Genomic DNA, 26853 nt, shown 5'->3' with positions numbered 1-26853 from the left:
TTTTCAAGACTCATTGCCTGTCTTCTTTCACTCAGTGAAACTATAAAGTTTTTCCATTTTTTAATAAATTTAATTGCTGTGGATTTTTTGGGTGATATCCAAGTCGTCCCCCATACTGTTCAGGAGCTGTAAATAATTATGAGCATTTGTAAGTGGTAATTAAGGCACTGTATTATTAATATTTGGCACAAGTCTGCTACTTGTGGAAATAAGATCATCTAAACCTACTTAAACTTTTTGTGGAGGAATGTGAACTGTCTAGTGATTCTTCCTAGGCCCTTTGGGATCGGACTGCGTAGGTTGTGGAATGTTCTCTTTTGGAACAAAACAATGGGTTGGAAAAACTTCCTCTTGCAACTGTTAGTCAGATGTCCATTTGCTCTGTATTGTATCCCCTCTTGGTTTGGAGGGGGAGGTGGTTGTTGCATGGGTGGATCTTTGATCCAAGCAAAAGCAATTGTTAAAAAAAAAAAACACCAAAAAAACTCAGCCTTCAGTTTGATCAAGAGTCCTTTGGTGTTTTGTGTGGCTGGGTTTTCTTGTGTTTTTTTTTCTGAAGAAGTTTTCTTTCTCTTACCCATGTTTGGTCTTGGCAGGATTTTTTATCTTGTGTGTGTGTGTGTGTGTGTATGACACACTGTTCTTCCCCACTTGCTGGTTTTTTTGGTATTTCTTTTGTGTTTTTTTTTTCTTTTCTTTGTAACAGAAGAGATGTCTGCATAGCATAAGGACTCTTGGTGTTAAGTGAATTGCTGGTGTTCCCTGATGATTCTTCTGTCTCTGTCATGATTTGGTAATGTGAGTCTTTGTTCTAAATACAGCAATTTTAAAATACTTTTTCAGTTTCAGTTATAATGTAAAAGTATATATTCAAACTTGAATGTGAGTTTAAATCAGAAATTGTAGATTTTAAAGCCCGTCTTGAGACTTGCATCCGGATGTATCTCTGGCAGCTGAATGTCACAGGTTTGGAAATTTGGTGGTTCTTAACATCAGCATTAATGTATAGGTGTACAAAAAATAAGTGTGTTTTATCAGCCATTTCTGTAAAGGGCTTTGCTATTGCTTTAGGCCTTTCACAAGAAAATGAAGGTTATACTCCCACTGAAGCAATGAACACAGAGTGGATAGGAATACTCTTCTATTGTGCCTATATATTCATACTTGTCATTCACAAAAGAGTGAACTCCTGAACAGAGAAAATGTCACAGTGCAGGTGTGGATCCAGTAAAAAGGTTTCAGCATACCTTTCTGTGCTCAAACTATGCAGGGATTTGCATGTTGAAAACGAATCCCGCAGGAGTGCTGTGAATAAGCTGAAAGTGCATTTAAGGGATGTAACAGATATTTTGACCTTTTATTGCTGTTGAAAAGGACAGTTCTGGCCCTTCCCCTGTTCTGGCATGTCTCACCCCTTGCTTTGTGCTGGTTCTAAGTATCATCTGACTTTTCAGTAAGATGATTGAGCTTGCTAACCCCCCAGAAGACTCTGCTTTCTGTCAGGTTATTATTACTCAGCCTGATGAATTCGACACGCTGTACAGACAGGCTCTGGAGACTATATAAAGTCTGTGTTGGAGTACTGGAAGAGAATATGGGGGAAGGGTGAGAAGAGAAGAAAAAAGGGAGTGAAGCCATCCCTTTGATGGCACCAAGATGTTATATCAGCTGTTTTGTGGAACTTTTCTATGAAGTTTTCAACAGTATCTCGTGCTTATCCTGTGCTAGACAAGTACAGGTTTTTCCAAGCCATATAGCTGTTATTGAGGTACTTACCATTCTGGATGTTAATGTAAAAGATGAGATATATTCTGCGTGGTTTCTCCCTAAATTCTCACTTGACTTGCTCCACTAAGTCTACTTTGAATGCTGTGATTTAAAAGCCTCAGGAGCAAAAATTTCCCATATGCTGGCTTTAGTGAAATGCACATTGTAGGGTGTTCAGGGCTCAGCGTGAAGATATGTCATGTTGCACATTCAGGTTATCCAAGTAAGAGAGAAGGAAACATTAAACGTAGCTAGTGCTGTGGCGGAAGAAAACCCGAGTATGTCACTGATGCATTCAGTGTATTGTATGATGATGCATCTAACTTTACTTTTCATGTTCTGTTAAAGGACTTATTTTAGTTTTGCTCTGGTTTCTTAATCACTTGAAGCTAGTGAAAGAATGATGTGAGACTGGAAGAAGCTGTCCTGCAGTCATGCTTGCCTTGTAGCAGTACCAAGCGCTGTTGGTTGGGCGGTGGATGGGTACTCTTCAGCTATAGCGATGCTGCTCATAACGCCCTGTATCAATATTACTGCTGGCCCTGTGTGTGTGTGTGTGGGGGGGGGGGGGGGGGGGGGGGATGGGTACTCGCCCTGCTTCTCAGTGTTCACTATTGCTGCAGTTCCTGACTGCTTTATCTGAATCTCTCTGAAGAGCAGTGTCGGATAATGCCACAGTATGAGCTGTCATAGTGCTGAAATGCTGCCTTTCTCAGTGGTAGCAGTAGATCACTTATTTGAAAAACAGGATTTCAGTAATGGGGGAGGTTATTATTTCTGAAACATTGAACAAGACTGAAAATGGCATAGATATCCTTTTTTGATGTTTGTGGCTTTGCATGTTTTATGGGAAACATGCAAGTGCTAAATTGTCACAGTGTCTCAGTTTTCACTAATTTTAATTTGGATTTAACTGGCAAATAGTGTAGCTTCAGGGAACCAAACTGCTGAGCTTATTTATGTTAGTGTTTATTGTTCCTCTGCATATATCAAAGGGACTCCAGGTGCAGATGGGTAGCTGAGGCTGTTTGCTTGAGTGTGTGGGGTGAGGAGTTATTTTCTTAAAACTGGAAATTTGTAAATAATTCAAAGTTGTAAATGTCTCCATTTCCACAGAAACTTTTAACACATACAGTAGCTATGCCATCATTGTGCATTCATCTGCAGCTTTTTTTTTTTTTAGCAGACAGCCTACTCGTATACTTAATAAAAAGCTGTGATTTCTTCCCATCCAAACCCCAGTGGTATAGTGGGTGAACAGAAATTAAATTGAGCCTCTAATATAGTACTGAGATGGTCTGGAGGAAGAAATATTGATGTTCATATGGATGTGATGCATACGTGTTTGACAGCTGATCTTGGGTAAAGTTAAGTCAAAAAGAGCTTTTAAGAAACAAGAAGGGGAAAACGAACCTGTCAGGTTCACATGTGTTAGAGGAAACAGTAGCGAAGCAGCCGAGTGGGGAATACCCCAGCTTGGTCCCAGGCAGGTTGAGAATATTTTCATTTTCCCAAGGCTTACTTTAGGATTGAAGGGAAACTGACAGCCTGTTGACTTTTCTTTGTTTGGCTGGCAGAGTGCCGACAGCAGGGTTGGCTTCTCCCAGCCAGAGATGGAATTTAGCAGGACCAGAGGGAGCGTGCAAAAACTGGGAATGAAAGTAAAAGGTATAAATACAACCACCTGTGTCTACACTCCTTTTTGTGATGTTTTTTTCCCCTTTTGTTGCTATGCTTTGTTCCCTGCAGATATGAAGGCATTAGTTGTTTGGTGATAGCTCTCTGCATGAAAGGTCTCTCACATGCCAAAGGCGTTTGAGTTTGTTTGTAGTAATAATGTGACTGGAAAACAGAATCAGCTGTATGCAGTATGTCTAACAGTATTTGGACGGAGTGATTTAACCCAAAAGAAAATGTGTGAAATTAGCTTTGTCACCTTAATAAATGCACTTCAAAGACTAAAAGTAGTGGCTCAACCTGTGAAACTGAAAAATGGCCAGGATCTCCGAATGTATAAACTTTAAAAAGTCAAGTGAGGTATTGTTACTTGGGTGGTATTAGTCATGCCAGAGCTTTGGTGCCTAGGATGCTCTAGGATGAGGAGGGAAAAAGAAAATGAAAACCTGACAAAAGCACAGAAGGATTTGGTGACTGGATGCTGGAGTAACTAATGGAGTACTAACATAGTGCTTTGCCAGTGGGAAAAGTGGATTGACTTACAGCTTGTTCTCACTTGAAACCTTTAAATCAAGACATCCTATTGCAAGTTATATTAAAGCACAAGCAGTAGCTGTAAGCTTGAGGAAGAAATCCTAGAATGGGATAAGTACCACACATTCATGTGACGTACAGCTTCTGCCTTTGAGGTAAATGAGGAAGTGTTTTGGAGGCTGGTATTTCATACTGATGCCTTTTAGAAGATGCATTTCTTAGAACTTCTTGTGAGAGGATTTTACCTTCCTGCCACTGAAAGACAACCTTGTGGAGATCATGAACTACAGAAAGAACATTTGCTAAATTGTGAGGATACAGGAGCTTCCCTTAGCAACAGTAAGAAAATTAAGCTTGCCCAGAGCATATCACAGTTGTAATAATACTTACAATGAACAGTTGGGGTTTGGGGCATTTATTTGTAAGCCCCAAATTATAAGATGCATATTTAAATGCATGAAGCTTAGCTTGTTCAGTATGGATAATTGAAGGGTTAAGATATCCTTAAAACTTGTATCTAAAGCATCCATCTGCTATAAACTAGTGCTGATATTTAGGAGTCAGGTGAAATCTTGAAACAGAAAGCTGCATCTTTTAGACTGCAAGTGCACAAGGTAGGCATTCCCAGTTGTGAGTTAAAGATGCAGCGATGTGTAAATTCCCACTGTTTGTGTAAACATGAGAAGTGAATTAAGTAGCTTACCTACTTGTTATCTTGTATGCTTCTCCTGCTCTGGAAATGTCAGTCCAGGTTGTGTACAGTCCTCTTAGGGATAAATTTCTAGTTTTCTAAAAATTTTTGCTTTGAAGTTGACTCTGAAGTGCAGTACAAGGTAAGACATTTTACTTTGTTGACAGAAGTGTTGTGTACAACCTGGGATGCTTCACAGAACCACTGCCTCCTCAATTGAGAGGGTTTTTGTTGTTTTGTGGGGTTCTTGTGGTTTTTGTGGTTTTTTAAGGTCTCTGATCAAAGCATGCTGGAAATATATAAGCTACTAAAGAAGTCAACAGTACCTTTGATTAAGCTTTTACTTAAAACGTGTTAATGCTGGATAATTGATTTACCCATATGGCAGGATGGATTTCCCTCTTTCACATACACACACCCTACACCCCCCCCACCCCTGATCCTTTGGATGGCTTAGGATTGATGAACAAGGATAGCAGTCAGTGGTTGTGGAACAGTACATCCTTCAAAAGTTGGAGGCTGGACCTGCCTTGGAAACTCGGTTTGAGAACTTCAACTAAGTTTGTTTCAGTAATTGAGGGAGTAGACTTTCTTGTTGTTGTTTTCCACTTTAACTGTGTATGGGTCTGTCATTGCTAAGAGTAATTGATTTTGGAGTTAAATGAGTAGAATTATAGTTCTGGCCCAAAGGACTTAAAAGTTTCTGTTGTCTGTTAATTTTTAAGTCTTCCTACCCTCCCCAGTGTTGAAAATATAATACCTGGTTCCTTCCCACACATGCAAAGTGTCTTCTGAGAGACTGGAATAAATGAATATTAAATACTACATGGTAACATAGTTTTTGTGAACTTACTTTACCTGCTTTTAGCATTGGTGGACCCTATTTTTAAATGTAAAATACAATTGTTTTGTTCTGTAACTTCCACTGCACAAATTCTGAGGTGCTGTGCTCAACGAAATGTCTGTAGCGCTGTCTTTAAGTTGTTTTGAATTTTGGGGTATTTTGGTTGCTTTGTTTGGTGTTTTTTTTAATAATTAAAACACTTGTGATATTCAGCTTAGTCCTTTTCTTATGAGCAGTTCTTCTCAGAGTAACTGATTTTTATTCCATTTCAGCTGTATTCATTTCCAGTGAAATAAAACTGGATGGTTTTGATCAGCAGGACCTGTTAAAATAAGGGATCCAGAGGCACAAGGAGTGTGCTCATTGAATTCTTAGTTTAATTTGTCTAATCTTTGTAGGAGATCAGCTGTTATTTTACAGATTTTGTATTACAGCAATACTTTTTTGTAAAAGCCTCCTTAAAATATCCATCTTGACATTTGAGAGGAAATCCAAAAATGTCTTCCTAGAATACTTGTGGAGATCTCTGTGTGTCTGTAAAATGTTATAAGGCACCCAGTAAAATGTTTGCAGCACTCTGAAGCCGAATTCACTGGTTCCTGCTCAAAGCAGAGGTGCCTGAACTGGTTAATCTCATTCTGGCCACTGTGGCTGAGTATAGGAATTCCTTCGGCACCGGTACAGTTATACTCTGTCTAGTGATGTGAGGACCAGTACTTGTTGTTTCCAGGAGGCTGTAGTTTGCTTCATGTGTAGGCAATAGCCATGTTTTGTAGGTGTGCTGCAGCAATCCCTTGAAACCTGGTCTTCCAAGAAAGGCAGGTCCATTTTGTTTTCTTTGTGGAGGCAGTTTCTGGAAACCTAAGGAGTACATGTGCTGGAGGATTGATTATTGAAGCAGGGCAAGTTCCTTCGGTAACAGCAGTGTGTTAGCGCTCATTTCCAAGAGCGTGCATCGCCACCTTTTTACAAGGGCTTGGTTAGTTCCCTTGTGACGTTTCCTTTTGATGGTTGTCCAAAATGAAATATTTGAACAGGCCAACATAAGCTTACTTCAAAGAATAAGAGCTCAAAGAGTCTAATCTTGGCTGATGAGAAGCTTATACTAGATCAAGCTTTCAGTAATGGTTGCAAACTAGCAAGCTTTGTTGAAAAGACTTTTTAACTGGGATTTGCTGTATAGGTAGAGGGGTGTGAGAGGAAACAAAAATCTGTGTTTGAAGGTCAACTGATTAGTCAGGATGCTGCTGATGATGATATGGTCTCCAGACCCAGTGTATGTATGCTAGACTTTAGACTGTATCAGTAGGGCTCTGTACCAGTCCCCTACTAGGGAGGGAAATACTTCATGCATAGCACAGACTTTCAGTATAAATAGGTTTGATTCCTGGAAGTGGGATGGGTTGACTTTGCTTTTGTTCCAGTTTTCATTCTTTGCTGTGAAGATGGTCCATACCTCTGTCCATGAGGCCTTGTCATGGGACTACACCAGCCTTGAAACAGGCATTTTTCTGCTTCACTGAGAGAAGAACATGAGATTGGGTTTTTGGGGTGGGTTAAATGTGTTTGGCTCTCCTTCAAGAACCAACCTCTTTTCCTATCTTACCATGCTGTCTGAAGCTTCATACCTGGAGATGCAGACAATGCAAAACAGGGAGGGAGTGATGGATAGACCATGTACGGGTGTGCTGCCAGTCACAGGGATCTCTACAGGCCAGAGAAAACTCTCAACAAGAACCTCATGAAGAGCCTTACGAAATTCAGCAAAGGGAAATGCCAAGTCCTGCACCTGGAGAGGAAACACCCCATGCCCCGGTACAGACTAGGGGCTGACCAGCTGGAAAACAGCTTGGCAGAAAAGATGTTGGGGGTCCCTGAGCCAGCAGTGCTGCCCTTGCAGCAAAGACAACCAGCAGCCTCCTGGGTTGCATTAGGAGCAGTGTTGCCAGCAGGCTGAGGACAAAGATCCTTCCCCTTCCCTGAGCACTGGTCAGGCACTTCTGTGCTCCTGGGTCTAGTTCGGAGCTCCCCACTGCAAGAGAAAGTTATTTTAGCTACCACTTATTCTGGGTTTTGGAGCAACGGAGAAGTCCTTTGTTAAAATAGCCAGAAGTAAAAGTTTTAAGTGTTTCCCCTTTGAAGCAAGGAGAGATGGGATCTGAGGCCCTGAACTGGAAGTCTTGAGTGATCTGTGAACAGGATGAAATTCAGAATATTGTCCTGTGGCTCGATTATTGCTATGACAGTCTGGAAAACTCCTGTGAGGTGATGCCAGGATATGACTTGTTCTGTCTTTTCTCAGAGATGCTAGCAATGAACAGAATTGGGTTTGCTGGCGGAGTGTGTGTGGACAGTATATTGATCTATTGAGAAAATGCCTTTAACTTCCTGGAGCTGAAGGGTGTTCTGTGTGCATGTGGAGTTTTTCTTCTGTTTATTGGAGAATTTCCCTCCTCCCCCCCCCCCCCCCCCCCCCCCCATGTCAAAATGGTTCATCTTGTAGCTTTGTGGCTGGTTTCAATTCATGGGCTGCTTCCCTCCAGCCGGCTGCTTTTTCCTTAGGAAGGCTGGGGAGCACTTCTGGGATGGTCAGTCGCTTGAGCAGCCGAAGGCTGTGTCTCTGCCTTCCCCAGGGCAGGGGGATGCTTGTGCCCTGTTGCGAGGGGCTGGGTGGCCGCAGCCGCCGAGATGAGAGGTGCAGGAAGCTGTTGGGTCGCTGCTGCTCTTTGTGTGTGGTTAAGGACGGGATCAAAACACGAGCTACTGATCTTGCTAAGAGCTTGGGTCTGGAAGAGTTCCAAACCCAGATGTGGGTCGCAGGCTGCCAGAGGTTGGCGAACATGCGGATGGTGAGTGGTAAAAGGATGACCTCAACAAGCAAACCAGGGTAAAAGCACTTCTTTGTTCCAGAGGGTGCGGTGAGATGCATCTGCATGTACGAGAGCCACAGGGCTTTCTATCTTCTGGCAGTACAGAGAGTTCTTACAAATAGCGTTACGGACTTCAAGGAACAGAGAGGTGCCATTAAAACAAAACGGCGTCCATATATCAGGGAAATATGAAGCATTCTGACAGCTGCTCATTAAGTACTGAAGGAAAAGGAAAATACCACTGCTTTAATTCTGAGATCTTCCTTTGACTCCTACAGAGAATTTCATACTGAAGGTTCTGATGTAGGATCTGCTTGTTACTTCCAGCAGCCATGCCCGTGTGTGCCAGTACCCATCTTGAAATCATCACAGGGATGCCAGCAGCCTTTGAGCAGAAAACTCTCACCATTACTGAGTGTGCACACGTCCAGAGCCACACATCTACACCACCTTGTGAAGATACACAGGGAGCAAAGAGAAATAATCCTTCTGTTTCCTGCTAGTTTGTGTACTGTGGTAGTTAACTTTGGAGATGGAGTACTGCTGCGAAGGGAAGCAGATGATTTCCTTTTTTTAGCTGTTTTTGGTTCAGTCATTACACAGAGGGACAATGAGTGTCTTTTCAATTGCTACTTGAGGAAACCACACCACTGTTTTCCTCTGTCATTGCAAAATAGTGCTTTTACGATACGAGACGCTTGTGTGATTCATGAAGTTACGAATTGTACTTCTTTTAGAATAAATATGTATGTATCTTGCAGAGAGTTGACTCTTGCCTAGAGGTAACTGAAACTGGTGGTGCTTGTGTAAAGAGGTCTTGACTTCCAGATGGGTGCTTGGCAGACGTAGTTGACCTACTTTAGCTGTGACCTTGATTTGCTCAGAGGTGTTTATGTACTCGTGATCAGCTTTGCTGCATGATTAAGCTAGTCACATGTCATCTAACTTTTTTTTTTTGAAGGGATGAACAGTAAGATTTGTTTTTACTGTCTCAGTAGCCTTGTTACAGGGGTTGGAGAAAGATTGGGTGCAAAGGAGGGGAATCCTGAAGGAAGGAGTCCCAAACAGGCTGTGGACAGACACTGTCATGTGATACAATGACAACATATCATTTGATTCTCATCTACAGGAGAAGTTAATCAGGAAGTAGGCTACACGGCATTTTTTTCAAGTAGGTCCTTGGGGCACTTTGGCAACAGCCTGGGCATCGTAAATGGAAGATTTGAACTTTGCTTATATAAATGGGTAACTTTTGTGTTCCTTCTCGTAGAGGACTTTTTTGAGCTGCTGAACAGCTAATAGCTGGAGGCTGAAAAAATAGTTAAATACTCAATTTTTCAGAAGTTTAAGAAAGCCTTGCAAAAAACCATGTTTCTAAACTGGTCACTGTTTATTGTAGCAGGGCATGCTGATTTTTGCTCTGATCATTGGGTTGACATTTTCTTAACTTTAAACCTGATTTCAAGAGACATGAGTGATTCTTAACTCCTGTAATGCTAAAATGTAGGGCTATGGTGGTTAGGATTGGGCTGAGCATTTGGGACACGGTAGAAAAAGGGCTGACGTGAAATATTGACAATATTTGACAAAAAAACCAATATTGAGAATTCTGTTTATGTAATTTTGTTCTGCTTAAATGGTCAAGACACTTAAAATAGCTGCTTTGAATCTATCAAATGTAGATGCTTGGTTATAACTTAAAGTAGCAGCACAGTTGAATGGATACTTGATTTGAAATGTTTTTGCTGTAAAACTGCTTTGGAGTTTTTGTGTTAATATGAACAACAAAGCAATTTTTATTTTTATTTTCATTGAAGCATACTAGTGACTTATGCAGTGTTCTGCTTATTAAGCTAAAATGCTGACTGTGGCAGGCATTCTTAAAGGGAAAGGACTGTTAAACTTACAAACCCCTGTGTGGGTTTTTCCCCCTTTTTTCTTTTTTTTTTTTTCAGTTGCAGCTCATCACAACTTTCCATCTGAAGTCATTGTAAGTGATCTATGAAATTATATTAAGTAGTAAAATGCAAGTTCAACAATTATGGTCACATATAGAGGTGTTCAGGAACTTCTGAAGTTAATTGTAGGTGGTTGGACCATAAATTTTAAAAATTACTTGTTTCTAGTATGTGCATTATACGGTGCTTGGGTTTTATATTGGGTTCCAAGACTGAATCATGGATGCGGAGTAATTGGGCAGTATAAAAAAAGAGGCATTGTAGGTAGGTTGATGTGACAGAATTTTTATCACTGAACTTATAGGGCTTAGCCACTGGCCACATGAAGTTCAGCTGTAACTAACTTCTGCACATCAACTGAGACTGAAGATAATGGTTTTGGATCTGAACCAAGCACAAAGAAACGGTCAGTGACTGTGGTTTAATTGGTGCTTTGTAAATTAAGCTGCAGTAATTTCATAAACCACAGTAACATTATCGAGTTTATAGTTGTTGGATTATTTTGAGTAAGAGGGAGAAAGCAGCCAACTAGGAAAAGGCTGATATAGGAAGAAACTAAGGCTTGATCTACAAGTAACTGTATTAGTGTGAATGAAAGCCTTGTAAAAAAATTGTCATTATGGATTTAATGGCAGTTTATAATTTGACTTAAATTTGTACTGATTTAGCTTTTGCCAGCGACCATTTGGTGTCAGCTGGCCTCATAACTTACTTGTACCGGTGTGTCCACACATTCGCAGGTAACCCAACTGCCTTTTAATTTTTGGAAAAGGACCATAGAGAAGTTGTCGGCTAATATGGATGGTGAGCCCTCAGCGCAATTTGGAAGCACTGCTTCTAGAACAACAATGATCCTCTGTTCAAAAGTTGGTGGTATTAAGGCACTGACTTGCCTGATCTTAAATCTAAGAGCTGTTGATCCTGACTCTTATTACTGTAACAAGATCAGTAATTTAGGTAACTTAAACTTTTGAAAGTTTATACTTTCTGAATATTCTGGCAGAGCTGAATAAAATTATACCATTGATTTAGAGTTTTGTGAGGTTTCTGTAGCTTACAACTCCTCGCATGTCCATGTATGTGGTTCACTGGAATCAGTTGTGTGTTCGTGTTGACACAATACTGGTTGATTGACTTCTGAGTGTGACAGGAGCTTGCCGATCTGTGTAATTGGGAAGTTCTGCTGTCACAGGTTGGAAAGGTTGTCGTGATGTCACAGATGCATTAACCAGAAAACAGTGTATCCAAAAGACTTTCAAAGGGTTTTTGCACGAGGCAGGCTTAAAACTGTAAGTCTAGCATAGTAAGTTTGGCTGGAAAAGTTGTTTTGTGACAGAAGTCTGGAAGGGAAGGACATCCACCTGCAGAGCACCACTAAGTTTACAGCGTAGCTGTGAGGCATAGTTGAGGACTTGAGTTACAGTATGGGGTGTGGATTTTATTTAAAAACTTGAAGCCTGCAGAACAGAACAATGTTTAACTGCCTTTCCTTTGAAAATACCAACTGTTGCAAGGGTAACTAAAATAGTAAGCCAAGCACAAATGTCTTACTGCTAGGGCCACCTTAATAGTGAGGCAGCAGCAAATGAAGGGATAAAGCAAATGAAGATTTGTCCTTTGCACTGTAACAGCGGTTTGACTCGTTCTGGTAACATCTGACAACAAATGTGTTAAGATCTGATCTTTGTTTGTGAGCGGAGTGATTTTGTTCAAGACCAAAGAGTGAAATGTAGGGCCAGAAGGTCGTGATGCTGAAGAGATTCCTTCTGTTCCAAAGCTTGGGCTGTTGGAGATGCACATCCCAATATCTAAGCCTTTTGGTGATGGATAAAGCTTCTGTGCTTTATGAGGAAACTAAAATTCAGTCCTTGAGTAGAAAATGACCATTTGCTGTTTTAAACTGTGCCTAAAACAGTTGTGCTAAACAAACTTGTTTCGAAAGTGTTTTTTAACCTTGCTGGGTTTTTTCCCATTCAGGTTTTTGAAAGTACTTGACTAAGAGAATATGAGGCATGGAAGAGTTTTAAGGTGATCAGCTGCTTCAGGCTGAGCATCATCATCTTTCCCCAGGTGGACCTAGGCTTCCAAGACAGGCTTTCAGGTAAAAGCTCTTCTGTGTCACAGCTAATGCCATTTAGTTATGAATGGCCTTTTCACAGGGTTTCTTTCAACAGTATAATTATTTGGCAGTCTAGAGGATTAAGATGTGTATGTTTTAGATGAAAAAGCTAATTAAATTAGTTTGTACCTTTAACTAGTCTTCTTTGACCATCGAGTGATTAGTTTTTTATTTGTCATCTGCTGTGGATAGGGGTGTGTTTAACCTGATTTTCTATGGAAAACTTCTGATTTCTGTTCTATGAAATTCAGTGGAATTGGAACTCTCAAAGCTTATGAACTTCGATAGTGTAATCTTCAAATGGAGAGACACACTAGAACTCGTGTTCCCACTCAGCGAAAGACAGACAGAACTTACCCTTTTGTTTACGTTAGGTATGTTCATTGGCTGGCCAGTTAACGTAAGTGTAAACCTGGTTTTGATAAAGATAATGTTGACAATTCCTGAAAAACAGTTGTGTTCAGTAGCATATTTTGAGAATGGTCATGGTTTGTGTGCAAGATTCAATACACCAGTAACTGGAAAAGGAGAAATTGCCTTTTATCTGCTTTACAGCAAAAGGAAATAATAGAATTGTGATTCTGGCAGTTTTAAAGAACACTATGTTGGAGATCTGATCTTTTTGTTGTTTTTGTTATGATCAAAAATATGTATGTTTCTGCTTCTATTAATGCAATGTTTTTTGGGTTGATGGGGAGGTTTTTCAATATTTTTTTCCCCCCTAATGTTAGACAATCCAATGGCAGACCAAAGGATGGACATATCTTCTACAATTAGTGACTTTATGTCACCAGACCCTGCTGACTTGATTTCCAGTTCCCTTAGCACTTCGGGAATGGATTGTAATAGGAAACGAAAGGGAAGCTCTACAGATTATCAGTAAGTTGGATTTCTCTTAATTTAACATTGCTAAAAGAGGTTGTAACACAACAATACAGTGGGGGAGATGATAGAAATACTTCTAGCAATTTCTAAATAACCTTTTCTTGACAACCTGTTGTCAAGATTTTAATAAAGAAAAAAGCTACTATGCACTAAAAGGAAAGTTCATTACTAAATAATAAAAAGAAAGCCTTCATCGATGTGCAGCTAGAATTGAGGGCTATCAGATGGGGGGAGGCTGAGCAAAGAAACCTTTGGCTGGTAAGGGGGGGAAATTAATACTGTTGAAATGTACGGTGTGAAGGTTGATTATATTGACCATTTACATAGGAAAAAGTGTCAGCTGGCAGGAGGGAAGATAATAAATGCATTAAAAAGCAGAAGCAAAACTGGGAATAGTTCCTTTTCTTCACCTTTTTTTTTTTGCCTTTTTAGTCACTTCCTGTCAGTGTGCTGCCAACCTTTGCTTGACAATGCTATTTTGGTCTCCCAGTTGAGTGTGGATCTGAATAGTCTCAGGTTTCAGGCAGTAGATCTGCCTTTGATTTCATCAACTGATTCAGTCTTGTATTGGTCCTCGATTAGGAATAACAGGCTGTTATTCCTGACAAAATAAAAATCCGGTTTCTTCTGAATTGCTGGTAGAATGTGGCTTTGTTCAAGAAAGCTGCTTCTCTTTAAGGGAAGCTGGCTAATAAGTGCTCAGAAGCACTATCCCAGCCACAGCTTCTCTCTCCTGAGACAGGTATTTGAAATAGAAAAAAAAAATCACATCAACTCAACTTTAGATTAGTGAAGGTTGTAGTAAAGTTTACTAGATTTCCAAATGTGTAATAACCTCTGCACTAGGTACACCAAGATCAACCTACTTGTTCTTAAGTCCTTGTGCAAACCTCAAGTGTATTGCAATGTTACAAAGCCTAGTAGCTGCAGGTTAACTTGGGAATGGGTCCCATCGTTGTTAATACAGCTACATAGTCCATTTTTATGTAACTCGGCATGATTTTTATTGTTGTGGGCCTTTGGATCGTTGGTAGTTCTTGCAGGGAGGGGTAGAATTTGTAACGCATGCTGAGCATGACAAGAATTAGGTTCCCTGTGCGTAGGATGTATTTCTAGGAGAACTTAGACATAAAACTTTAAGTACTGTTTAAAGACTATGGACATACTGCATATGTACCCCCTCTAGTAGGCGTTTAGTCTTCCTGAGAAGTATGAGTCCCTCTAGTTGAATTGACGACTACAAAATTCAGCGAACAGTCTCAATCTTGCCAACTTCCTCTTCTCTAGAAAGGATTTCTCCATCTTTATTCTTCTGGGTAGGAAGCATTGCTCAAGTCCTCTTTTTCAAAAGGCGGCTTGCTCTTGTAAGTTATAATTCTGCCCTTTAGGTTGTGCTTTTTTAAAAAATATGTATAACACTGTTTCCTTGAATACCAAGTAAAGTAAGTTTACAACAGCTGTCGTCATACCACAGTTCATGTTGTGTTGCAGAGGAAACGGTGGCTAGTAAATATTCCTATTTTAAAACAGAACTTGAGGTAGACTTCCTTGATCCCTCCTTATGTACATACGTATTGATAAATGTTCAGAAATGCTACTGTTCAGCTTTTGCTGCCTGATAACAATTTTTTTTTATATAAATTGTCAGTGTCCAGCTTCATTTACCCATGAAGGCAGGGAATAAGGAAGGCAGAGCCTGGCTGTTTCTTTGTTCTTTGTGTTCTGTGTTCTTTGTTCACCACGTGTACAAGCAGGCATGTGGATCAGCTGTGCTTTCAGCTCTCCACACCAGCTTCTTGTCAGTTCTTTCTCCTGCCACTTTTCCCGGAAAATTCCTGTCAACCTATCGCTGTCACTTCAGCGAAGGTTGTCCATTTGCCACTACAGGCTGTTTTAGTCAAATGCCAGAATCCCAGATTTCATGCACAGGTCTATAAACAGTTAATTTTTTTCTTGGGAGTAGTGTTTTCAGTTGAAATAATGTAAGATAAGAAAGTGAACTATCCTGAAGCGTTTATAACTTACCTTATACCTCTTCTAGAATTTTTTTTACTTTCAGGGTTTTTCTAAGGCTGAAATGAATTTTGTTACAAGCATCCCGTAGCTAAAGGTGGCATCACAAGTGGGAAACCGATGCCTCGTTTCTGTTTCCAAGTCCTGTTACAGATCTGCGTGCTCTTTCTTTGTGAGCATCAGAAGTGCGTTGAGCTATTGCCTAAGACACTAACTCAAAATGTGCAAATTGAGAGATGAAGAAAACCTTTGAGTTATTCAAGCTTCTTTTAAAAACCAATTGCAAAGATAATTGATATAGAAGTGCCATGAATAATATATGAAAGACTACCATGTTTATTTTTGGGAAAGCTAATGTCTCACGTTGAACAGGAATAACTGGTATGTTAATGGCTAATATGAGAAGACTTTTCCTAAGGCTTTTATAAAACACCCTCTTAACAAAGCTCAGTGGTATTTCAGGTCACTTTACAGTCTTGAAGTGATGCCAACAATTAGCTTGCGTGTAGAAATTCTGCATAATTTTCTTTATGATATGATAAAGTCTGTATAAAGTTCAGAATTAGGACTTTAATACTGACTAAAAGAAAATGTTTATCTGTCCTGCTGGGCAGAATCAAAGACTGAGAAACATGAGATACTTCATTTTATTTTTATTTTTATTTCTGACCTTAGAGTCCTCTGAAATCCCATTTATCTAACCACAAGGGCAACATGCATAAAGCACAGATCTTTCATTTCTGAAGATGAAACAATATCTCAGTGATTTGCATAACATAATTTAGGTTAGTTGTTTTACTAGTTTTTCACATTAAGTGTAATGAACTATGCTATCTTTTCTTAAAAAGCAGAATTATTCTTTCAGAAAGCAGATGAATTTGAACAAGTTTGTTTCCTCAGAATGTGTTCACTGCTATTGTCTTGTTTTCATTGTGCTTTTTTATTTCAAATAAGAATATAAATTAGCTTGAGAACTTCAGCAGAAAATGCAAGATGTTCTTATTTTCTATATATGGTATACTTTATTTTTCTTTTTTTTTTTTTTCAGACTTGATGGCTTTCCTTTTGAGTAAGTATAAATATTTTAATAATTGATTTCACTTGAAAAAGATGCTTGGTGTTTTCCCTCCCACTTACTTAAAATTTCCAGGTAGGAATTAAACCAGAATAAGCTAGGCCTAAAGGTGGCTGTTTAAACACAGTTGTACAGATTTGTGTATATCAAAACATTTTCTTCCTGTTATTTACCAGCGCTGTAGTCTTAGGCATTCAACTTTTTTTGCCAGATATGGCTGTGAAGACTTGTAATTTCCTCTCCTTATTTCTGTACCTATGGTTACAGTATTAAAATGTAAGGGGGGGGAGGGATCCTTTCTATTCTTTATGCCTCCTTTTTTTTTTTTTTTTTTTTTTTGTCATGTTGAGACAAAAGCCATGTATCTACACTGGTAGTTTACGCTAATTTCAAATGTGCTTGTCATAGTCTTTCCTTCTGTCCATGCATTTGGTCATCTTAATGTTTTGTTGGTCTAAATTTATTACCATCTCCTACTCCAAAACTGGCTGGCTGCCATAAGGCAACCTAAGTGTAGAGCACACAGGCATCTGCACGAAGTAATTAGGACAATTTATGAATTATATGCTAGGCACTTTAACTGCCTGTGGTTGACGTTTTAACTCTAGTAAACGCAAGTTAGTAGCCCTGTTTCTGATGAAGGCATGAAAAAATATCTACATTGATACGTCTTCCCCCCCATCCCAGTTAACTAAAAACATTTTTATAACAGATGATAGCTTTGAACTGCAGCATGTTTTACTGTCAAACACTTCGAACTGTGAAGTTTTATTAGCTCCGAAGGAGAGACAACTAATTTAAGAAAATGTTTTAATAGCAAAACCCACACAAATTCTTTAGTCCTTCCAGGTTCTCACTTTTATATTCCTATTTTTGTGTTTATGATTTAAAGATGACAGGAATGCTTTATTCTAATTTTACGATAATCTGATAAATTTTGCTAATCCTGCTTAATTCATGATATATTGCTTTATTCTGTTTCTGCAGGGAAGGTATGGATACAGATAAAGATGACCAACATGGAAGGTACTGTTGATGTCGCTAAAGTGTTAGTTCCACAGTACTGACATAGGATCCTGTGTGTAGAGACGTGTTTTCAGTGTCACTGTAGTCATGTGTCCCAAATTGTTTCTTTGCTGGGACAAAGGCTTAAGATTGTTGAACAAATTAAAACAGACAAACAAAAAAAAACCCCAATACTTTGAGCCACGATATTATAAATAATTATCTTCTCTGAGGAAAGGTTAAATAAATGTTCAAATTAACCCCCCCCCCCCGATTTTTGTGAGGATCAATAGTATGTAAGATACATTAAAATAATTGGGTTTAGTGGTTTCCACACTAACTTTGCGATACTGTTTCTCAACAGATTGGAGTATACAGACCAACAAGGCAGAATAAAAAATGCAAGGTAATACTCTAAAACAAGTATACTGAAAAGAATTATCTCTTGCCTTTTTGCCTATGTGAAATATTTACATATTTACGTATTTCTTATCCTGAGAATCATTTTTTCCAGCTTTGACCTTCTCTTACTTTTCTATATATTTGCACTGTTAACCTTTTGCCTGTATAAACTGCATAGTTTTGTGCAGATACCAATTGGTAGGTAGCTTGGTTTTAGTCACTTCGTTAGTGTTGAAATTGAAGTCTCTATGTTTCTGATAATGTTATATTCTTCATTTTGTTTATTTCAAACTCAGTAGTGGGCTGTGAAACTGTTAACAGTGACTCTTTGATACAGGGAAAATATAAAACAAAACTTAAATTATTTAGTGTTCATCATTGTTTTTCCTGATGAGGAAGACTTTAGTTCAGAGGTATCTCAAATACTTCAAGTGGAAAGCTGTAGGATGAGTAGGAGGCTTACATTGCCACAGCAAAAGGTAGTTTTAAATATTTAGTAAATTCATATAGTATACTGATCACAAATTCTTAATTGAATGCTTTATTCAGTGTTTACATAAATACTGGAATTTGCTTATCCGTGACCTTTCTGATTCCAGTTAGGTTTCAGTGTATATTCTAAGAACAAAAGTGGTGTACAACAGTAGAAATCTCAAGATAATTTTGTACTGTTTAGTGGATTGTTTTGGAACTGAGGATTCAGTGTACTGTATGGCCCACACTGTATGTGTGTTCTGCTAAATCAGAACCATGTGCTGCAGCTTTGCCTATTGTTTGTGTTACTCATCCAAATAATGAACATAAAATGATTGAAGAATTCTGTATGTAGATGTAGTTTTCACAAGGATAAAAGGGTAACTTAATTATCATGAGGTTATATTTGTGGGTTTTAATGCAATTTATTTTCTCATGCCTCTCCCTTTTTCCGTACCGCCTTACTCTTTTAGGGAGGCTCATAGTCAAATTGAAAAAAGGCGTAGAGATAAAATGAACAGTTTTATAGATGAACTGGCATCTTTGGTACCAACGTGCAACGCGATGTCTCGAAAACTAGATAAACTCACTGTCTTGAGAATGGCTGTCCAGCACATGAAAACACTACGTGGTAAGTTGACTGGGGGTGGGGGTGGGGTGGGTGGAGGGGGGGGGGGGGGGGGCGGCAGGACTGTAGGAGAGTGGCAGAATGGGATTTCCCCAAAGCCATACTTCTTCTCTCCTTTTCTTGCCCTTTTGCCAAAAGAGTAAGTTAATACACTTTGAGAGGACTTCTCTCCTTTTCTTAGCAATGATGCAGCATATTTGGTTATAGCTTACTGGTTCGTGGTGTAATATCCTGATCTGACTGGGAAAACTTGTGGGCGAGAAAAGAATAATATGACATCCTCTGACATGATTGAGCACCGTTGCTAGATGCAATGATAGAAAGGCAGTGGAGGCTGGAGGAGGGAGGGAGCAAAGGGCTGGAGTGGCTGGATCGGCTGTAGCACCAAGCAGTGTTCTTGGGCAGTGCTCTTAAGCAGGCAGTGTGTAAAACCTGTTGGACAGAGAGGTTAGATTTTAGGTGTAAGTAATATTCCTACAGGACTTCTCAGGTTTTGTGTTCATACCTTTAGCTCTGTGTGAAAGGAGGGAGAGTACTTTGAAAATTTAATTCTAGTCTCTTAACAAGTTTCTGTTGAAGAACCTAAAGGGAAGCATGCAGGTTTGGAAGATTTTGGGTTGTTGCAAATTCCTGTATGTCCTAAAGCTTCACAAAAGAGTGCATCAGTGCTTGGGCACAATCAGTGATGAAAGCTTAAGCCTTCAAGAAATACGCCCCTGAGAAAAGATAGTGATGCAGCTAATTTAAGGAGTCACAGTTCTAGTTTCTAGGAGAACTGGTGTCTTCCGATCATTTATCCTAGCGTTTTGAAAGGTTTCACTTTTTCTGCCACTTGCATTTGATCAAGTTAGTACTTCATAGCACTTCAGTGGTTCCTAATTTGACTTTTGCCTTTATGAAGAGAATAGAATGAGAAGAATTACTCTTTAGTAAGCAGCTGCCTCATTTGTTAGTAATTTTGGGCTTTTGACATTGCGAGATGATGTTCTGATGCTGTTTTTTGACTTTGGCATGGAATGAGAGAACTGATTCGTGAAGTTCCTAAGTGACTGTTTATGTGACCTTGTCACATTATAATTTATAAAGAGAAGAAATAGTTTGAAGGTTTTTATTCTTTAATATCTTTTTTTAATCCACACCCCAATTCTGAGGCAGGACCATAAATTAAGGACACCATTTGCGTTAAAAAATATGTCAAGGAACACTTAGATCTCAGAAGGCATTCCATTTGCATTACTACATAACACAGTATTTGTGCTTAAGCAAAAAAGCTTCGTCCTTTTTTAAGTTAATACCAACAGAGCTCATGTTAAATCAAAACCAGAAAACAACTTTCATTTTCAAGATCACCTGCAGTGAGTAACAGTGTAAGAAGGAGCCAAAGGAAAATTGCTAGTTCTAAGTATGTATTGTTAAGTTTGTGACATGGGTATTGTTTGGTGGTGTTTTGGTTTCTTTTCTTTAGGTGCTGCAAACCCATATACAGAAGCAAACTATAAGCCTGCTTTTCTATCAGATGATGAATTAAAACACCTTATTCTCAGGGTACGTTTCAGTTTTTAAGAGTTATCAATGGCTGTGAATATAACTCTCCCAAAGCAAAACACCAGGTTTTTTCTGCCTTGTATCTCAGCTTGAGAATGTTCTGAATATGGAGGATAACAAAGAAATCTGCAAGCCTACTGCATAAAGTCAGTGGGTTTTAATGATGACTAGTGTCTCTTAATTTAAGCGGAAAAATTTGAGAGATCTGAGGAAACTGGTATTTTGATGGTAACCACCAGACTACTAAATTTATTTCATGGAATTTACCAAAATCACATAAATTATTTTCTTACAGACTTCCTGCTGTGGCCTACCTTGACATGATTTTCAGCGTACAGCGATATAACGAACACCTTTTTTTTTGAGGTCACTGATGTAACGTGACTTACTATGTTTGGCTGCTTGCTGTATACTTCTTTTATAGCATGGAGAGCCTGTATCATTTGTCAATAGTTAAGCTTTTCTTGTAGGTTGTGTAATTTCTGAAGCACTGCAGTGTCCAGATGCAGCATATGCAGAATTCAATTTCTGCAGCATTGTGACTCTAAAGCTATAAAATTAGGGCCTAATCCTGCATGCTTTTACGTGACTGAAAAAGAGTACCATTGACATGGGAATTACTTCCCTACAGACACATGAATAAATACCCAGGTTATATCCGGTTTCTAGCAGAGAAGCTATGGAATAAGTACAGTTAAAATATTATTTTAATTTGAAGGCATTATTAAACATAATCATAATTCTATTGGACAAGACATAGATTCCTTTTCCTCATAGAAATAGTTTTACATTCTTGGCCTGATGCCCAGAAAGATGCCAAAAATGTTTGCAGATGCAAAAACGCTTCATTGTAATTTCATATCTTGCCTGTTGACTCAGTTATCTCTAAATGTTAAGACAGCTCTCCTAGTGTAAAAACACTTCACATACAGTAGAATTTCTAAAGGTTATAATGATGGAATGAGGATGTTTAACTCGGTAGTTTATTTATTTTTTTTATCCCCTCCCCTAATTAGGCAGCAGATGGATTTCTTTTTGTTGTGGGTTGTGACAGAGGGAAGATACTGTTTGTTTCAGAATCTGTCTTCAAGATCCTCAACTACAGTCAGGTATTATTTTCCATTTTAAGTAGTGTTAGGCCTTAAAAGATTTGAAGGGTGTGGGGTTTTTCTATGATTATGCTTTTATATGGAGGGGTATTTATGTGAACAGCTTGTCGGGAAAGCTGAGGTTTGTTGCGAAGAAAGAGCTTTTCTCTGCCATGTCATTAGAGAAGATTTGTTTCTGTTCTCTGCTCAAACTAGGGAGGTGAAAAGGAACTAAATTTTCTTCATTGATTGATTGTTGCATTCTGATCAGGGATTTACCCTCAGGCTTGCAAAAGCATTATCTAATTGGGATGTAAGCAAATATTGAAAAATAAGCGTGAGGTTCTTCCGGTAGCTTCACGTGAATTTTTTTGACTTTGTTGTCTTCCTGTCCGCTCTGGTTTTTCTAGCATACTTAACTGACGAAAACTGGGAAGCAATTATACCAAAGCCAGGTTTTTAATATATGCTTAACGTGAGGCTTAACTTGCAGCATATATTGTATAAATAATTTATATTTACGTACTTATATACAATAAGTTGTATAAATAATCTTTTCCACTGTTTCTGTCACCTGCCCTCCTCAATAAATTTAAAAACTGAAGTAGCTTCAGAAGTTTACTTCAGCCAGCCTTTAGTTAGGTGTATACTACCTACTTACTCATTATCTAAATATCGAGAGAGAACATTTGCAGTTAGGACTTCTTCCTTCAAATGTGTGGCATATGAAGTGAGACTGGAGAGAAACCAGAATATTTGGTGGTGGTGGACTGAGCATGCTATTCCTGCAAAATTCATGCTAACACTTATGAAATTACTATGTAATGTAGTAATAACTTAAATATACATAGAAAGCATGCTTTCTGTTAACTCCTGGATCTCAGATGTGTGATGTTCCTTGGTTAGGCCTATATGTAAGAGGATTGTTTATAATGATGGCTAAAATTGAGAAAATGTACTGAACAATGTATTTTCGTTTTTGACTGATTATTCAATCTCTACAGAATGATTTGATTGGTCAAAGTTTATTTGATTACCTTCATCCTAAAGACATTGCCAAAGTGAAGGAGCAGCTCTCTTCTTCTGACACTGCGCCTCGAGAAAGGCTTATAGATGCAAAAAGTGAGTGAAAAACTAGCATGTAGTCAGCTGCACTGCTGCTAAATATTTGCAATGTCAAAAGTGAGTGTGTGTGGGGGTGCGGTTTGGATTGCAGGACAATACCCAAAAAACAGTCTGAAACAGACACCTGAGTGTAGAAGCTGGTTGGTTTGGTGTGCACTGCAGTATAGATCTATTAGTTTTACTGGCTTCACCTGTGAGGTATCCTCTTTTCCAGGCAACACAAGTTTAATTTTTCCCATTAAAACATATGAAGCATTTGTTCTAAGTCATTGTTCTTAATGGTCAGGGTACACTTGGTATTAATTTGGTAATCCTTAGCTGTCAGTCAAGTTAGAGGATTCTTTTTATTTATTTATATTGTCACTTCCATCAATGACCTAACCTTTCTCTTAGCAAGGTTTTTGGCCTGATTCTTGGAATCATTTCCTACTATGTCTCTTAGCTCTGTTCTGCTCTGGTATTTTAAAGCAGTTCTGTATCTCTGCCGCTTGTGAGGCGAGTAGGTGTTTAATTCACTCTCTTAACAGGCATCTGCATTGCTTAAGTAGAAGGTGGTATGTTACAACTGCAGATTTCCAGGTCATTAAGTCTCATGCTTGTCAGGAGCAGAGATCTCTAGGATCTCATCTCGAAGAAGCCACCAGCTCAACTTCAGAAACTGAAGCTGGGAGAGATCATTCCAGGGCATTGAGCCTAGAGGCTCCAGCTGGATCAGCTGAAGTTTTTTCTGGCTCCTGGTTTTGTCTGGTTGTCACGCATGTATATCCAATGCTAGCTCCTTTTTTTTGCATGCCTCTGACAAAGTTAGGCAAAAATAAATACTATGAATTACAGTCTTCCCATCTGCTATGATAGACTGATTGGTAGAATTTCAAGAACTCATATTCTTAAAGAGTACTAGTATGTATGTATTTATTTTTATGTTGGCATGAGTGACTCGGGCACAGCTTGTACTTTCACCGCTGAACAGCAGTTTAGAGTGCGTGTGGTACAGGACAGTCTGACCTCCTTGAGGTGACCTCACTCAATTCTAATTTTAAGGGAGGCACACTTTACACTAGAACATTGGGATCGTCGTTTTCCTCCTTGTGATAAAAGCCTACAGGGCCTTAAAAGTTTTTGTACGTGTTTTATAGCTGTTTGTTTATACATGTCCCCATGCAGAAATGATTGAAGTGGATAGCAAGCTGTGGAAAAGTTGGTATGCGATTTAAATCCTCCACCAGCTCTTGGAGCACTGTCCCCTGCAGCTCCAGCTGCATCCCTGGTGTTGCTAATACCTGTGCTCCTGATGCACGCCAGGCATCTTCCCGGAGCTGTGTTTGTACCGGTGCTCTGCTCTTGGCTCCCAGGATTGATAGGTGTTTCGGTACTGTGTTTCTCCAGTTGCTTTCCACAGAAAAGAATCTTAAGAGTCTCCTGCAAGAATATGGTCAAGGTCAGGGCTTACCATTAGGGTATGTTCATACGCACATATTTCTGTGAGGCTAGAGAGGCTTCTTGCACGTAACTGGAGGTCTTGGGGATTTGCGATCTCTGTGTAGGTCACTGCTGCCTTTTTTTCCTCCTTCCGTCAGAACAGTGAAAAAATCTGATGTCTAGAAACAGCAGTTGAGATGGACCTGGAATGGCACTGGGCCTTTTTTGCTCTGTACATACATATGTGCCGTCTGGGTGGGTGTAGTGGTAGATAAGACTTCCAGTCTGAAGGGTCCTATCGAGTGTGTGAAGTACTTGCACCATGTTTGAAGTACTGCACTAGTTATGGATAAATAATCTATTTTTAATCACTTGATTAGTGGTCAAAGAAATCACGGTGTTTATTGCAAAACTTGTGTGGATTTGTACAATCTTTTGCTATTTTTTGCATTTAGACCCTGTGCTCTCAAGCATACATCGGTGTTTTCACACTAGAAGGTGTAATCAGAAATTGTGATGTTGATGTGGTCAGTTGAGTCCTGCACATATTCACTTACATGAAAATCTCCAAAAAGGACTTCTGCTTCAGAGGAAGGGTGTAAAAGTCCCAGCAAAGCTGAAACACTGTACAATCGGGTTATAGGATGTAAGCGTTTGTGTGGTTTAACTTTTTACCTGACAAAGAAGGATTCCTCACTTCCTCTGTTTGCTACAGCTGGACTCCCAGTTAAGACTGATATAACACCTGGGCCATCACGACTATGCTCTGGAGCAAGACGGTCCTTCTTTTGTAGGATGAAGTGCAATAGACCTTCAGTGAAAGTAGAAGACAAGGATTTTCCTTCAACCTGTTCAAAGAAGAAAGGTAACAATTACACATTTTATTGCCAAATGTAATGGCTGTCAGGTTTGGGTTTTTAATACAGTTTCTCGCTTGCAGTGGCTGATTTATTTTTTCTTTACACTTACTGAACCCTGTCAACGTTTCTTACTAAGATATTGAACTATGTCTAGGCCTGTTATTCATACTACACACATAAATCCCGCCCCTAGCTCTTATACAGTGTGTTAGCATATAAAGCCAAAATCTCTTCTCTGCTTTCTTGAAATCTTTGCAGGCAGTTCGTGCTGACAGCTGTGGTGTCATTATTGCATCTTCTTTAGACATTGATCATATAACATTCAGTCTTGACCTTCTAGGCAGTGTCTCCAACAAAGGGGAGCTGTTACCCATTCTATCTCTCTGCTCCATGTTTGACAAGTGGTATTTGGAGGGATATCCACCTTGAAAAATTAGTTTATTCTGAGTTCATCTGTGGTTCTTGTACATTCTGATTACTGGAAACATAGTATTTTTATACCAGAAATATTTGATCGTAACATTATCAAAGTTGGTAATACTTTTTTCCTCTGTAGGGTGTTACTCTAGATGTGTTGGAATATGTATTTAGTCCAAATTCAGAAATTTATTCTTTGATAATATTATTTTTTCCTAATACATTGGATATACTTTTGGTGTTAAAGTGGAAAGTGTCAACTAGAGAACCGAAGGCAGTTTCAGTGTGTTGTCTCTGGATGTGGCAGCTGTCCCAAGTAGTTCCTGCTAGATTCAGACGCGGCTTCAACCTGGGATGATGCTTTAAAGTGCTCATTCGTGAGGAAGCCGGTTTGTGCAGTTGAGCATAAGCCTTTTACCCGACCTCTCTGTGAAAGTCTTCCTTGCAGTTTAAAGGCTTGCTCAGTGCTGAGGAATAGTTCTCCTTTCCAACACTGACTGCATTACCTGTCATTGTGCACCTTCATCCTCGCCCCTGTGTACAGCTATCCCCTGTACACCTCAAACAGGGTATATTCGGCCAAACAAATTGTTCCTGGTTTTTGTAGGAGCCTCATGCTGAATTGAAAAAAAAAATGCATCTGTTAATTAATATACTAATTCCTTCAACAATCCTTTAGATTATTTGCATCCTTTGCTGAACCAATAAAATGGGATGCAGTTCCTACTTAATCAAAAGTGACCTTGCGCTGAACTATGTGATGCTTCAGTATAAACAGTGGTTTTGCAGAGATAAATTGCTTATTGAATTACCTCAAATTAGCTGCATAGAAGCAGGTGCGCTGGAAATCCCTGGGTGAACAGATTCCCAAATTCCCTGCATAATAGAGGAGATGCGTTATTAGCAGAACTGAGATGAAGTTCTCCAAAGCACTATCCATGATCTAACTGCTGGTTTTGGTTTTTGTTCTTTTCTTTTTACAGCAGACCGCAAAAGCTTTTGCACTATTCATAGTACAGGATATTTAAAAAGCTGGCCGCCAACAAAAATGGGACTAGATGAAGATAATGAACCAGATAACGAGGGTTGTAATTTAAGCTGTCTTGTTGCAATTGGACGGCTGCATCCTCATGTAGTGCCACAGCCAGTCAACGGGGAGATCAGGGTGAAACCTACAGAATATGTTTCTCGACATGCAATAGATGGGAAATTTGTTTTTGTAGATCAGAGGTAAGAATACTTGTAGTAACTTCCACAGTAAGTCACTGTTCAGTACTGCTTTGCTGACAGCTTTACTTAAAGCAGTGTAAATATTACTGACAAAAGAAATGACTGTTTTCAGCTTTTTACTGAATCCTGAATGCATGTGGTTTTGGTTTTTGAGACAGAGCTCAAAGGTATTGTTCATTGCTAATGATTAAATTTAAAACCCCAAACCCCTCCAGTAATATGGCTTA

At 39.2% G+C, this 26853-nt stretch overlaps 1 protein-coding gene across 7 annotated transcripts in view; it reads left to right on the top strand.

Annotated features, from left to right (window-relative positions):
* BMAL1 (basic helix-loop-helix ARNT like 1) overlaps window positions 1-26853 on the top strand; it is a 53163-nt gene that overhangs the window by 13846 nt on the left and 12464 nt on the right. For 4 of the 7 annotated variants that reach the window (XM_080404731.1, XM_080404730.1, XM_080404732.1 and 1 more), the window contains exons 2-12: window positions 12319-12442; window positions 13192-13339; window positions 16407-16427; window positions 17421-17459; window positions 17803-17844; window positions 18788-18945; window positions 20408-20487; window positions 21504-21596; window positions 22580-22697; window positions 24835-24984; window positions 26380-26626. In XM_080404731.1, coding sequence (XP_080260857.1) covers window positions 13200-13339; window positions 16407-16427; window positions 17421-17459; window positions 17803-17844; window positions 18788-18945; window positions 20408-20487; window positions 21504-21596; window positions 22580-22697; window positions 24835-24984; window positions 26380-26626 — 1088 coding nt within the window. In that variant the 5' untranslated portion in view covers window positions 12319-12442; window positions 13192-13199. Of the gene's footprint in view, window positions 1-11161; window positions 11299-12318; window positions 12443-13191; window positions 13340-16060; window positions 16144-16406; window positions 16428-17420; window positions 17460-17802; window positions 17845-18787; window positions 18946-20407; window positions 20488-21503; window positions 21597-22579; window positions 22698-24834; window positions 24985-26379; window positions 26627-26853 lie in introns of those variants that run through there. The other 3 variants (XM_080404733.1, XM_080404734.1, XM_080404735.1) reach the window with 3 other exon arrangements.

This window comes from Falco punctatus (genome assembly GCF_963210335.1).
Source record: "Falco punctatus genome assembly, chromosome: 10".
In the NCBI taxonomy this organism is placed as follows: domain Eukaryota; kingdom Metazoa; phylum Chordata; class Aves; order Falconiformes; family Falconidae; genus Falco; species Falco punctatus.
The sequence above is the reverse complement of the archived record's forward strand: the minus strand, read 5'-3'. Positions and strand labels throughout refer to the sequence as shown.